This window comes from Lytechinus variegatus, chromosome 7 (assembly GCF_018143015.1).
Source record: "Lytechinus variegatus isolate NC3 chromosome 7, Lvar_3.0, whole genome shotgun sequence".
Taxonomy (NCBI): domain Eukaryota; kingdom Metazoa; phylum Echinodermata; class Echinoidea; order Temnopleuroida; family Toxopneustidae; genus Lytechinus; species Lytechinus variegatus.
Window position 1 is genome coordinate 45,189,733 of NC_054746.1, and position 15,392 is coordinate 45,205,124.

The 15,392-nt window shown below is 36.1% G+C and overlaps 1 protein-coding gene across 2 annotated transcripts in view; it reads left to right on the forward strand.

The window, feature by feature from the left end:
* Nucleotides 1–15,392, forward strand: part of LOC121419440 (bromodomain adjacent to zinc finger domain protein 1A-like) — an 82,190-nt gene that overhangs the window by 38,061 nt on the left and 28,737 nt on the right. For both annotated transcript variants that reach the window (XM_041613913.1, XM_041613914.1), the window contains exons 15-20: nucleotides 1,969–3,052; nucleotides 4,050–4,225; nucleotides 5,372–5,532; nucleotides 9,877–9,963; nucleotides 12,577–12,812; nucleotides 13,740–14,047. In XM_041613913.1, coding sequence (XP_041469847.1) covers nucleotides 1,969–3,052; nucleotides 4,050–4,225; nucleotides 5,372–5,532; nucleotides 9,877–9,963; nucleotides 12,577–12,812; nucleotides 13,740–14,047 — 2,052 coding nt within the window. The remainder of the gene's footprint in view (nucleotides 1–1,968; nucleotides 3,053–4,049; nucleotides 4,226–5,371; nucleotides 5,533–9,876; nucleotides 9,964–12,576; nucleotides 12,813–13,739; nucleotides 14,048–15,392) is intronic.

Below are 15,392 nucleotides of genomic sequence, written 5' to 3' on the forward strand. Positions count from 1 at the left end.
TCGATTTGTAGTCCTCCGTTTTCAAAAGTACAGTGGCTCTCCCCTTATCGGCAGGTAGTAAATGATGTCCTTGTTCATGTCGGATCCGTCAAAGCTTGCCTCTCCTCGTTAATGTTCGACTGAGGGGGTTTGTAATTTTTCAGAATGCCTACAACATTTCGTAAGAGGCTGGCTTGTTGATTATATACCCCTTTATTCTCCCGCTCTGTTGCAACAATAAACTCCTTGACAGGGATCTTGCTAGGGGAAGCTGCGAAATTCAAGCCCTTGGCAAGTAGAGATGTTGCTTCTGAAGTGAGTTTGTGTTTAGACACATTGATTACCCATTTCTTGAGTTTCGATCCAGTCAGATCAATATCCTTTTTTTGATGATGATGTCGATCAATCAAACGCTGAAGTGTAGACTTCTGTCTCTTTGGAGCGAATAAATTCATATTCTTGTGGCGGTTGAAAGATGAACTGGTTTCCTATAAATCTCTTTAGGTATCAAGTGGAAAGATCCTTTTGAATTTTCTTACAGCAGCTGGACAACTCCTTTATTTGGTTGTTGATAACACAGATCCAAAGAAGGGTTTTCCTTGCTTTCCCGATGATTTCCTCTGCGCATTTGGTGCGTATCGGATTCTTGACTCGTAGGCTGACCAGAATTACCTCCTATTTATAACGTAGGCTGAGCACAAATGGTAATGATGCTGCGACAATTTATTTTCTGTACATTCCCATTCTCATGGACTGCCGCACTGCTGATACTACCCAATCTACGGCGAGTCAGCGCCAGTCTGAAGAAGCCTGCTGAATGAGTAGGTGAAAGCTCACAAGGTAAAAACAAAATTTAAAGTGGAAAGATGAATTTTTTTTCTACAATTACTTTATGGATATCACCTTGGTTGGTTGGTTGTAAGTTGTTATTTTGATTTTGTGAATTTAACCCTTTTAGACAGGGGTGGGGGCTGATTCAGCCCCCCACCTTGACAGTTTTCGCAATAAATCTGCAAATTTTTTTTACCGCTTCGCTTGCTGACATTTTACTTTAAAGTTTCGCGCAACTTTTGAGACCCAATTTGCTACAATTTCGTAAGTGCATTTAGACCCAAAATTGCTCATTATCGTGAATTTGTGTACAAACCCAATGCATTATTGTTTTTAGCTACAATTCATATATATAAATATATATAACCCAAAATATATAAACCCAAAATTGCCCATAAACGTGAATTCGTGTACAAATCCAATGTACTATTGTTTTTAGCTACAATTCATATATATAAATGTATATATATTATTTTCCTTTTATTGATTAATTTCACCTTGTTTATATTCAAAATTAAGTCTTTGACAATTTCCATTGAAAAAACAATAAAAAAATAGAAAGTAAAAAACAAAAAATGCACAAGAACAATAAAATACATAAGAAAAATAAATGTGATGTTGAAATTTTTGAAAATTTAATTTGATCAGATTCTTTTAAAGAGTCTGTGAACAAAAAAATTAGCATTGTAGGGGGTTCATTTATTCACTTTGAGCAAACTTATTTTTTGTCTCACCCACCAGAGGTAACCGTAAGTCACTTTTCAACCAAACCTGGATGGTAAATGTACTTAGGGCACCTGCAAGACTCATGACATATGTTATTCTTTCCCAGTTATTTCACAATGAAGTTTTGATACAATTCTGTTGCATGCCCTCATAAATCATAAATCATGATATTTCTGGTTATTTTCACAAGAGACACAAATTTGCTTATGCCTTGTATTCATGAATTAGCATGATTAATTAGTAATGAGATTTTTCGCAGAAATTTTATCTTATAGTTTTGTAGATTATGCCATGGGTAACACTTGTGCCAATATTAGGGGGTTTGGGCTGAATCATTTTTTTAAAGCCTCAAATGTAGTACCCTGACAGTTGACATAATGCTATGTTAAAGATACTTCCTTTACTTATCTTATTTTCTGCTTTTTTTAACAGATGGAGATTGAGGATGGAGGAAAGGTTGAATGAGAAAGTACAGGTTGAGAAGGATAGGCTTGCTAAGCTATCACAGGAAGGTGTTATAGAGAATGGAGATGCTCAGGGTTCAAGTACACTTCATGTTAGCACTCCAGAACAACCAGGAAGTAGACCTCAATCAAGGGCGAAAGAGAATTCCCCAGGGGATTCAGTGGAGACATCGGACCTTCCTACACCAGGGATGTCCCTTGCAGAGATTGAGAAGAAGAAGAAAGAGATTGCAGAGGATAGTGCTGAAAAGAAAGCAGAGTTCTTAAAGCAGGAAGCGCAATTGACAAGGGAGATTAGTGAAGCCATTATGAAGTACAATGTGACTCCAATTGGGGAGGACAGATTTTTCCGTAGGTACTGGAAGTTCAATTCATTGCCAGGATTATTTGTGGAGTGTGATCGAAACATTGATGAAGATATTCTGAAGAGGATGGAGGAGGACATGTATGCAAAGCAAATAACTAAAGTTGAAAATTTTGGTACTCGCGAAGATATCCAGTCAACCACTGAGCACAATACCTCTAATAGCAGTAACAAAGAAAATGTGGACAGTAATGTGATAGCCAATGGAGCAGTTACAAATGGAGATGTGCCTTCAGAAACTCCTAAGGACCTGACAGCTGATGAGAAAGAGACCCCTATGGAGGTCAATAATGTAGAAATGCTCAGTAATGAAGCGCCCTCTGGTGACTCTGTTTCAAAGTGCCATTGGGCTTTCTACAATGAAGCAAGTCAGATTGATAAGCTCTTAGAAGCTCTGAACACACGAGGTCTCAGGGAAGCAGCTCTCAGAGACAGTCTCCAACAGGAGAAGGCTTCAATAATTGGCTCCCTGAATGCAGTCCCCACAGACTTCCTCACTAAACATCCATCAGATGATGTGGATTCCCAACCAGCAGTAAAGAAGCAAGTGGAGGTGAAGATGACTAGTGGCAAGAAAGGTCTTTTATCAAATAGTGCTGATGGTGATGAGAAACTTGAACTTATGCTCAGGGAACAGATTCTGGATATTGAAGATCGTTTATGGCAGGGTGCTTTAGGCTTTGTCAAGGTATGAGTTTATTTTCTTGTTCAGAGTATCTAAGATAGAGGTTAAAGGTTTCATCTCATTGTACATTGTACAGCAAATATATTACCCACAACATATTCATTCTGGCTAGAATCCTTAGACAAGGGCAATGTGTGTTTTTTTTAAGGACAATGTATTTGCTTTTTGACTATGAAAGAGGGGCCAATCAATACTGTTATTACCTCCAGCTTTATGTTGTGTAGATTGAGGCTATTATTTGAAACAATTTACATGTACATACCTGTTTACTTGCAATTTCTTCTGATTTCAGGTTTACATGATGGAGTAATCCTGGCAAAGTAATTTTGACATAAATTGTTACCGACTTACCGGGCAGGCTCGCATCATGTATGGTGCGCCCATACACTTAACACAGATATTGTGTTTTGGATTGAGATGCTAGAAATGCATGCATCCTGTGCTGCATAGAGCTTTGAGTGTGATGCACATTATTTGTTGTATCACAAACTGGTTGCAGCTGAATTTGTGAATATTGCCCACTGGGGAATTTAAACACAACATCAGTGGGATAATCTGGAAGAGAAAAACCTGGTAAACTGAAAAATCAGAGGACGCAAAATATGGAATATTTTGTAATTGCCCACTCTTGTAGGCTTACTGTGAATGCTAATCACTCAAACTTAGTTTCATCTCAACCTGACTCCAAAATTTAGGAAAATGGAATTTGTACTTCAATGTCCATTGTAGTTGAGTGAACTTGAGTCATCTGTGATGTCAGAGGTAATAGTAAGGTTTTGATGAAAACTTGATTTGTTTTTATATTTTGAAAAATTTGCATAATAATCTTCAATGATATGAATATAATCCTAAAAATGTGGATTAGATATTTTTATAGGCACTTATATACTATGAGCATGTTTTTGCACAATAATGTGAATAGTTGGATAGATTTTCATTGTGATAAATGTTTCCAGGTGCTTCCAAACCCTTCCTTTTCTTTATGATGTGTTGTTTTAAGGTGACTGACCGTTCAGCTTGGGTAGCAGCGATTGAGCAGGGATCGTACGATCGTCAGTGTAAAGAGATTTCTTGGGGACCTGTCTGGGCACGTTCTATGTTAGATGATGGTGACTTCCTAAACATGTCTTTGTCTGATCTACCTCTCCCAGAGGAGAAACCAAAGTCAAAGGATAGGTGAGTCAAAGTGCTTCTGAAACCATGCAGGTTTCCTATATTACATGTGTAGAATTTAGTTTGAATAGTGAATGTATACATTGTCATAAGGTATTGAATTGCAATAGTTTCTGTGGACCACCAAACTTAAAAATATGGGCTTAAAGTTTACTCAAATTAATTTCAATAAGCTTTGGTCTCAAACCTTAGTGCTATAAACATGAATTATTTGCACTTTGACAGAAGTGCACATTCATAGTCAGTCCTTTTCCAAAAGTATTTCCTAAATTAAATAACAGAACAGAATGTTATTGTGCAGTTGAGGTCACATGGTAAGGTCAAGGGTCATTTGAGGTCATATGTTAAAGCCCACTTGCAGGACTCTCTTATGACACATAACTGTTTCAATGGCAACCAAACTTGGGTGATACATGCAGTTGGGGTACATTCATGTTATCATGCCTTTGTGGGTCACATGGTAAGGTCAACTCAAAGGTCATTTCAGGTCAAACGTTAAAGTTTACCTGCAAGACTTTGCAACCATCACTCACTTTCCAACTAAACTTAGGTTGTATACACCAAGGGGACCTGCATGTTATGGTGCGGCTGGAGTTCATGTCTCATGGTCAAAGGTCATTTGAATTCATGTTGTAGTCATTTTCAAAATGTTGAATTTTCCTTTTCTATTTTACTCACTAACACTTTTTAAAAAACTCTGTTCTCTTATTTTTTAATTCTTAATGATAATCTCATGACACTACATCTTCTCAAACCTTTAGCTTACATCTGCAAACACATGAAACCTTCACACATGTAAAATATCAGTGCAGTACTGTCATTCATAAAAAAGGGGTGGAGTGGGTGCAGGGGAAGTTTGAAGGGAGTAGCATTTCATGAAATAGCCCTTCTGAAATTTTATTTTTATTACATTCTACACCAGATATTTAGAAATGAGGTTCGGATATAACTATGTTGCATAGCAAAGGAGAACGTGAAATTTCTAGTTATTTTCACAAGTGAACGTGACACAATATCACTGCCTTCATTGGAACAGAATTGGGAAGTCACTCCTCTGCTTGCTTGTGATTGGTGCTTGAAATCCCAATGTCAGTCTCAGCTGTTGTAAATGTATGAATGGATTATTATGTTTTTTTTACTCCTGCCTAGGCTGTCTGCTTTGAAGAAAGGTGATAGCGGTCATACAGGTTCACCTGCATCTACACGATGTAATACACCTGATCTTGCCGATAATGTAGTTAGAGATCTAGCTTGTGCTCTGCTTCAGGTGTCTCAAGGTGCCGATGATAAATACCTCAAAGCACCTCTTGGTAAGCATGTCTGAATCAATTTGTCTCAATCATGAAGGAAAACCAATGATGTTGCAACTACATGCACACTTTCTATAGTTTGTAATCAATAAGAGCCACCTGGTTTGTTTGAATGAATCTGAATCTTAGTATTAGTGCTGCAGCCGAACCGCCGAACCGAACGGAAGTTCGCCGAACTTGGCACTTCCGGACCGAACCGAACTGAACGCAAAAGCCTGGTTCGGAAGTTCGGTAAAAAAAAAAAAATGTTAATATGCAATGCGTAAGTGCGATGACTACATAGATTTAAGTATAAAATTAAACAAAAAAATATTGGTTAGTGATTGTGCACAAAGAGAATTCCACTCAATATATTTTTAAAATCCACTATGATAGCTCCCATCACGTCTTTGATTGAACTGTTATCAACTTAAGAATATTTTATTAACATAAATATATTTTTTACTTGATAAAATGAGGGGACATTTTGAAGCTAAACTCGGTATGTAATTATGTATTGCCATAATCGATCGTGATCGTAATCGGACCTTATCATTTTGTATTTAATAAAGAAAAAGAACCAGACATAAATTCATTCCTCGTAAATGACAAAGTATGACAGTTTCGGTCTCGTGTTTGATTAAATTTTTATCATTTTTTTTATTCACATGAATATATTTCTTTCCTTATAAAATGTGGGGACATTTTAAGCTTAACTCAGTTAAAAAGTGTAGTTGAATTACGTATTGCTGTAATCGGTATAATAACAGTTGAGTGGATTTTGTTTGTCTACTGTTTCGACATTCCCGATCAACACTTTCCAATTTGAGAAGCTGCGTTGGCAATGACATCGTAATTAGGCCTGGGACGATTATCGATCATTTTCACCATTCGATTATTTCCTGAAAAAATAATCGAATGATTCGATTGTTCGTTGGGAATCACGTCTTTTAAGTCACAATAGGTGACCTAATTTATGGAGACCCCCCCCAATGAAGAAATCTCCATCAAAGTCACATGTTTAGCATAAATGAAAGTAGGCCCTTTTCCCCCTTTTCCATGATTTTTATATCAAAAGAAACTACATGAAATGAGATTAAATCTTTCAGTATATTGTTCCAATGAAAATCTTTCCTAAATCAATGCTGTTACTCTGGCATCATGCATGCATCCCTCCAAGTGCCACACCCCTGCCCAAAGACGTAAACGACTCATTCATGAAGTATTCTTTGAGATTGACCCCAGGTGGAGCATTTCACTTGAAAAATTTCATCCCTTGCCCACACCATGTCTCCGCCCCCACTTGTGGCACTGCCCACGATGCTACACATGTATTTCAAAAAAAATATTTTGCAAAATATTTCATTTGAAATACCTTTCAAAATTACAATTTTTTTATCATTTGAACCTACATGTATAACTGGGTCTATTTTTGGAGACTAGTCGAGAAAGTACTGGTGAAGACGGGCGCATGTTGGAATGTCGTTTTCATTGTGTGAGGGGGATATAAAAAAGGTTGCATTGTTTTGAAACATGAAAGGAATTCTCCGGCTCCCACCCTATCTTTCTCTCCCTATCACACACACATACGGGGGAGGGGTCAATTCATTTCTAAAGTCATGACCTTTCCTGATAAGGGAACCACGTGCCTTCTTCTTTGTTTCCCAAAGTTTCATTGGCTATTCGAAGGTCCAATCAGCTCAAGTGAGCTGGTTGTGTGTTTACTTATTGTTTTGTGCACGCAGACAATGACTTATTTTGTGTATCGACGGCAAGGTTGGGTGGGATTAAAATTTTCGGAGCGCTTTCATGTTGGTGTGTAACTGTGAATGTGATACAATCATTGATAATTTTTGAAAAATTACCTCGGTAACATAATTTTTAAACCTGTATGAAGTATTTTAAAACCGTTGTCATCGTTGTTTTCTTGTTTTTGTCTCACCTGCGAAGCAAAGTGAGACTATAGGCGCCGCTTTTCCGACGGCGACGGCGACGGCGGCGGCGGCGGCGGCGTCAACATCAAATCTTAACCTGAGGTTAAGTTTTTGAAATGACATCATAACTTAGAAAGTATATGGACCTAGTTAATAAAACTTGGCCATAAGGTTAATCAAGTATTACTGAACATCCTATTAGAGTTTCATGTCACATGACCAAGGTCAAAGGTCATTTAGGGTCAATGAACTTAGACCATGTTGGAGGAATCAACATCGAAATCTTAACCTGAGGTTAAGTTTTTGAAATGTCATCATAACTTAGAAAATATATGGACCTAGTTCATGAAACTTGGACATAAGGTTAATCAAGTATCAATGAACATCCTGCATGAGTTTCACGTCACATGACCAAGGTCAAAGGTCATTTAGGGTCAATGAACTTTGGACGAATTGGGGATATCTGTTGAATTCCCATCATAACTTTGAAAGTTTATGGATCTGATTCATGAAACTTGGACATAATAGTAATCAAGCATCACTGAACATTTTGTGCAAGTTTCAGGTCACATGATCAAGGTCAAAGGTCATTTAGGGTCAATGAACTTTGGCCGAATTGGGGATATCTGTTGAATTCCCATCATAACTTTGAAAGTTTATGGATCTGATTCATGAAACTTGGACATAATAGTAATCAAGCATCACTGAACATTTTGTGCAAGTTTCAGGTCTCATGATTAAGGTCAAAGGTCATTTAGGGTCAATGAACTTTGGCCGAATCGGGGGTATCTGTTGAATTACCATCATAACTTTGAAAGTTTATTGGTCTAGTTCGTTAAACTTGGACATTAGAGTAACCAAGTATCACTGAACATCCTGTGCGTGTTTCAGGTCACATGTCCAAGGTCAAAGGTCAATGAACTTTAGCCGAATTGGGTGTATCTGTTGAATTACCATCATAACTTTGAAAGTTTATGGATCTGATTCATGAAACTTGTACATAAGAGTAATCAAGTATCACTGAACATCCTGTTCCAGTTTCAGGTCACATGATCAAGGTCAAAGGTCATGTAAGGTCAATGAACTTTGGCTATGTTGGGGTTTTTTGTTGAATAACCATCATATCTCTGTAAGTTTATTGGTCTAGTTCATAAAAAGAGGACATAAGAGTAACCATGTATCACTGAACATCTTGTGCGAGTTAGAGTAGTATGCAAAGTCAGCACTGCTGCTATATTGAACCGCGTGATGCAGGTGAGACGGCCAGAGGCATTCCACTTGTTGTTATTATTACTTGGGTATTCGAGTTATCCCAATGTCATAATCAGGATCTACCGAACATTCGATTAGTGTAAATTTTTCTAATCGATTGGTGATTGGCGGCATGCCAATCGAACCATTCGATCAATCGATGTTTACTCCCAGGCCTAATCGTAATCGATCATGATCATAGCTACATGAAATTATCATGAAAAAAATATTCTGATCTTTGTAATTCTGTTTCTGTCCTGATTATCTCATTATCAATATTTTTTCTTATTTTTTTTATTTTCATTTAAAAAAAGTAGAAATGACTGTTATTTTTTGTTTAAAGATTAAAACAAAAGAAAGTTCAACAATTTACATAACTATTCTTTTTAGACACAAAATTTATTATAAATATATGACAGATCATCCTGGTGATTACTTGTTTGTGGGTCGGCGATCTTTATTTTCTATATGTTAAATTTAATTTGGCATTTATTGCCGAACCCCGAACCGAACCAAAGTTCGGAAAAAAATTGCCGAATCCTGCCGAACCGTGCCGAACCGAACCGAACCCGAACATGCCGCCTGACTTGCATCACTACTTAGTATGAGGATGTTTGATGGTGAATAATGGTTCCCCTGCCAGCTCGCCATAGATGTGTAAATCAAACACAATTATTTAGAAGAATATGCCCCGATTTCTCAGCATGATGGAGGCCGTTAGCATGCTCCTTAACACTAAGCAGCATTTAAGTCAACCTTTTTAACAAAGTCTTTTGATCATTTATCTTGTAATTAAGCATTTTCTGAACTCTAGTCCATACATTAGTATTCCTTTTTCTACCCTTAATACAGAAAACTCTTGTAAGGATGAATGCTAGAGATGGAGTTTGTGTAATCAGTTGATGTTTGAGCCCAACTCTACTTGGCAAAAATAAAGTATCCATGATGCATCTCTTACTTTTATTCATCGCTGTGTGGTTAAAGGCTTTTGTTGTTTAGATATGTCGGCAGAGGGGTGTAAATTATCTAACGTTAGTCATAAACTTTTGTGTCATGTGCTAGGATCTTAAGATTTTATACCAAAAAGGATGTAGCTTTGTCAGTACAGTTTGGCCAAGTGGCAGTGTTACTTCACAACACAAAAAAGAGCTTACTTTGATAATATGTATTTTTTCCCCAGGAAATCCAGAAGAAAATAAACCAATGACAAGAACAAGGAAAAAGCAAGAGGAAGAGAAAGAGAAGGAGGAAGAAGATGATAAAGAAGGTTAGATATAAAGTTGAATCTCTTATACAGGGAAATTGCATGCCTTTGAATTGAAAGGCAACCTTTCATTGAATGAGGTTCCATTGTAAATGCCTAAATGCCAGCATTCACTTGCTGTTTGTAGAACCAATACTAGAAAGGAATGATTTTTAATGTGAAATCAGTATGGCCTATATGATTTATAAACTGATGTATATTTTTGCTCTACTCATGGATTCTACAGCGTTTTGGCCCATTGATGAATCCATACTTTGATGACTCATGATTCCAAGGCTTCTGTTCCATCTGTTGTCCTTACAAGTACCCTCAACTTTTATACAGATATTGCTCTTCTTTCCTCTTAGAACTTAAACTATAAACCCCACAACAAACTGTAAACATGTAGCCACAACTCTAATGTATTGATTGATCCAATTTAGAAGTAATTCACAAATTGGTTTGATGTAAATGTCTAGAATATGTACTTCTTTCTGTTCCTGACAGGGCTGCCAATTTTTTTTTTAATAAAAAGTCTAATTTATGTGAATCACAATAATAAAATTGTATCAGTTTTTTAATTTTTATTTTCTAACAACATTTTTGTTACTTAAAAACAAAGTGAAAACACTAAAAATATAACCCTTACACTGTCATCTATTCTAAAATCATACATTTCACTTCTAAAAGTATTAAATATTTATTCCATAATTAAATCCAGTCAAAATAGAATTAACTATTAGAATTGATTAACGCTAGAAGGCACGGGGGGGGGGGGGGGTGGAATCCGCTCCTACATTTTTCACGATAAATCTGATGCTGCATGAAATTTTGACCGCCCCGCTTGCTGCCTTATAATAGCTTTCAAATCTCACGCAACTTTTGAGACCAAATTGCGATGCCTGGGTACGTGGTTACAAAATTACGCAACATTATGTAAGTGCATGTCAGACCCAAAATCGTGAATTCATGTACAAATCCAATGCAAATTGTGTATTTAGCCAAAATTCATTATTATTATTTCTACCTCTACTGATTAAACTTGATTCATTTTGTCTTGTTTATGATAAGAATTACGTCTGAAACAATTTCCATCAAAAAAATATAAACAAAAAGTAAAAAAACAAAGAAATACATAAGAAATAAAAAAACCCAATAAAATACATAAGAAAAAAATTGCGATACCAAACTTTTTTAAAACTACATTTGATCGGGATCCTACAAAGAGTGTGAATAAAAAATAGTAGTTTTTAGTGCAGTATGATAGTTAATACGAGCAAATGTTTTATTTCATGAATAATTTAGCATTATTATTTCATTAAATGGAAAATCTTATTCTTTAAAAAAAATCAACCATACAGCTTTGTAAATTATATCGCACACTACCACTGCAAATTTTTGCGGCGCTAGCGGGATCAAAGGCCGAGGTGGAATCCGCCCCTCCCCGGCTGTGAGATGGGTCCAAATAACCAGACTCTTTTCGGGTTAAGATAGCTGTTTTCTGCTGTGTCTGCATGCTTTGGTGGAGAGTGGGTAAACGGACTGGTTCAATCCAAGTTTAGGAACCATCTTTAAACCATGACTCAATGACTCACATTCTCCAAAGAGAAACATTTTTTATTTTCAAGCCAAGTACAGACACACGTCAACATAATAACCGAGAAACGTACAATGTAAAGGCTCACTTTTGGCAAAGGACACTAAATGTATGATTTAGTGCCCTTTGCCAAGAGCTGGCATGTTCATGTACACATGTACATGTGTATTATCAAACCTTTCTCAGTGTACCAGCTGAATGAGGCACAGTTATACAGATAGTCTGAACAGGTCTTGTGGATTCAGGCCTATATTAGTTCAGTGTTTTTTTTTTTCAATTTCTTTTAATCTTATTTTTTTACGTTTGCATGTGTTTTGACCTATTGCTATTTGGTGAGCAATATTATAACAGTTATTGTGACTTTTAAAAATAATTAAACAAGAGATTATTTCATTCCCATGTTCTAGAAATATTACTGATACATAAGACGAGGCATAAACAATACGAATTTGATTGCTTTTCACTCAAATGATAAAAAAATGAATCAAAGCTTTATGTGCATTACAAAAATAGGGTGGGGGGAATACATGTAGTATTGTTTTATACGACTGATATGAATTGCTAATTAAGTAATTGTTTTACAGAGTTCTGTTCATATATAAATGTATGTAGAGGCAAAACTTCTGTTATTTTTAGTACTGCATCTGAGAATTAAATGAGGTACGAGCGACTTACATATGAATCAAATCATGTCAAATCATATCAAATCAAAACTTTATAACAGACATTTTAAACAATTTGTGACTTAATTGTATTGGTATTTATGTTGTTGTGGAAAGCATCAACATTATTTGTATCTTCTAGACAAGCGTACCTGGGCATCACAAATTTTGGTCTCAAAAGATGCATGAGACTCTAATGAAAAAGGTCACGAGCATCGCTGTGAAAGCTTTTCACATAGCATACTTATTGTATAAATGGTCAAATGGGGGGGGGGAGGCCTTCTAGGAATTACTGCCCTAATCTTGCCTGCAAGCAATGGATACATTATCAATATCGTAGGGAGTATTTATGTTATGTTACAACTATCTGTCTTATAGAGAAGAAACCCAAGAAGACATGTCGTGAGTGTTGGGAAGAATCTTTGATGGCCTGCACCAGCCTGTCTCAGATCTTCCTTCATCTCTCCACACTTGAACGTTCAGTCACGTGGAACAAGTCAATCCTGAAGGCTCGTTGCAGGATGTGCCGTCGTGGTGGTAACCCTGAAGCTATGTTGCTATGTGATAGCTGTAACAGAGGTCATCACATGTTCTGCCTCAAACCTCCCCTCAAGGTAAGCGCTTGCTAATTGCTCTAGGTCTCAAGCAATTTTGTTCACTATTACTTTCTACATGCATCGATGTATAAAATACAAATCACTGACCGTCCATTTAGATCTCAAGGTTCATTAGTCCTTATGTACAATTACAAGTCTGTTCAACAGTTAACCTAATAAATAACTTTATTTTCTATACATTGCTTTTTTTGTACATGCACAGATCTAGGCGAATAGATTGTTTTTAAATTTTAAAGAGACATGTCTGATCAGACTGTCATGAAGTGATGTTAATTATGAATGTATTTTTTACCTACAAGTTTTCATGAAATTTCTGGAAGTGATTATTTCATCCCATCTTCATGGAATCAAGTAAAAAAAAACATTATTAGCAAACTTACAAGTTTTTTGTTTGTTTGCTTCTCTGATGTCATTTTATCTCAAATGTGCATACACATACTAGAAAAATAGAGATTGCTGCTAATCCTGGGGCTATCATGAACTATTGCTGTACTTCTTTAGGGGGTTAAAGGTACGGAATGCTTGTCAATGGTACCATTTGTTCCTAATACTTGTTAAGGGTAGGGTTTCATACGCCAATACTTGTTAAGGGGTGCATTTTCAGAACATGGAAAATGCCTGTTTAGGTGCTTTTCGAAACTCCAAGGTCATGCGTGGTATCCACTTGTCAGTGGATGTGCCCACCCCCACGGGTTGTGCAGATAATATTTAACATCATCCCATTGTCTGTTAGTAAATTCTGTCCCTATTTATTTTTTGTCAAGTTTGGTTTTGTCCATGTTGCTAACGTACTGCAGTTTAGTGCATTGTAAAATTTTAAAGCTTTTATTTTCATTGTTAATCACTATCTACAGACTTAAGTGGATTTTACTTTACTCAACTGAGTGTTATAATTAAAAATGCCAATGTTCTTTGTTGTTTTAGAAAGTGCCACAGGGTGATTGGTTCTGCAAAGACTGTGCCCCCAAGCAAATCAAGAGAAGCCCTCACAAACAGAGAGCAAAGAAGAAGCAAGTCGTAGAAGAATCGTCCAGTGAGGAGGAGGAGGAGGAGGAGGAAGAGAGTGAAGAAAGCTCAGAGGAAGAAAATGAAAGTGAAGAGGAGGAGGAAGAGGAGGAGGAAGAGGAGGAGGAAGAAGAAGATGAAGAAATGGAAGTCGATGTTGATGAAGAAGAAGAAGAAAAAGAGGAAGAGGAAGACGAAGAGGAGGAAGATGATGAAGATAATGACAGGTAACGTATCTCAAACTTTATTTAATCAACTTATTATTCACACAAAATATTCTTCCAGCAGACGCATGAGTAAACGTCATTAAGTGATTAAAGGCTGCACAAGAATTTATTGCTTAAATAGGATTTAATTTGTAATGCCATAAACAAGGGCAAAAAGGCTTTTTAAAAAATAATGGTAAAAGTTTTATATTTGTAAGATTTCAAATATATCACAAACATGAAATGTTCATAAGGAGTCCATTATATTCAGTATTGCTTTTATCTTTTTGACACTTGTATATATTTTTTTTTCATCGTACATGTATGTGTTTATCTACTGATTTTGGAGTGTTGTGTGATGTTCCTATAATACTTCTAACTCTATTTTCTCTCATCAACTCAGTTATTGCAGTGTACCAGTATTTTGTCCATTTTGTTTTGGGAAAAGATAATAAGCTTCAGGAGAGTTTCAATTTCATTTTTAGTTTTCATATAGATCTATCACATTTCAAAGAAACAAGTAATATGGTTACTCAAAATAGTTCATTTTCTTGCTGGACAAGGAACAAATGTAATATATTGTGCCTATTTAATGATTTTGGTGTTCATAGACTGTAAAAGACAGTAATAGACTATTTGTCTATTACAGAATATATGTGTGTGAGGAATCATGATTGAAGAAAAATTATCTCTTTAATTTTACTTTTTGTTTCAATGGCTTCTGGTTGCATTCATAAGGCAATTCTAGAAAAAAAAAGTGAATGCTAATCTATCCATTGGGAAGGATGATCATGCTTCTGTGCTTATGCATGTATAATTTTTACTATTCTTCTAACCCTAAAAGACTGGGGAGGGGGGGGGGGGGAATCTGCCCCCTCTCAATAATTTTTGTGATAAATCTGTAAGGCAAAAAGCTGGTGCCACGTCGTTTCACGTCTCAACACAACTTTTGAGACCAAAGTCATGACGTTTGAGACCAAATTCATCTTCAGAAATCTGATTTCATGTACAATTTGGATGCAAAGTCTATATGTAGCCAAAACTACTTAAATGTATTATTACTTTGACTTTACTGACTAAAAATTGTTTTCACATTATTTAGGGCGGAAATAGTGTCTCTGACAATCTTGTTGAAGAAACAAAAACAGAAAGCTGATAAACAAAGAAATATATAGGAATAAGGAAACCCCAATAAAATTCATGAAAAAATTGCTATACCAAATTTTTTTTTAGTGCTTTTGGTCATCATCATGCAAAGAGTCTGAATTTTCTGAATAAGCAGTTTTAGGGCAGTATTTCATTAATTAGAATAAATTCTTTATTTTGTGCCTAAATTAGCATGATCAAAATTAACCATACATCATTG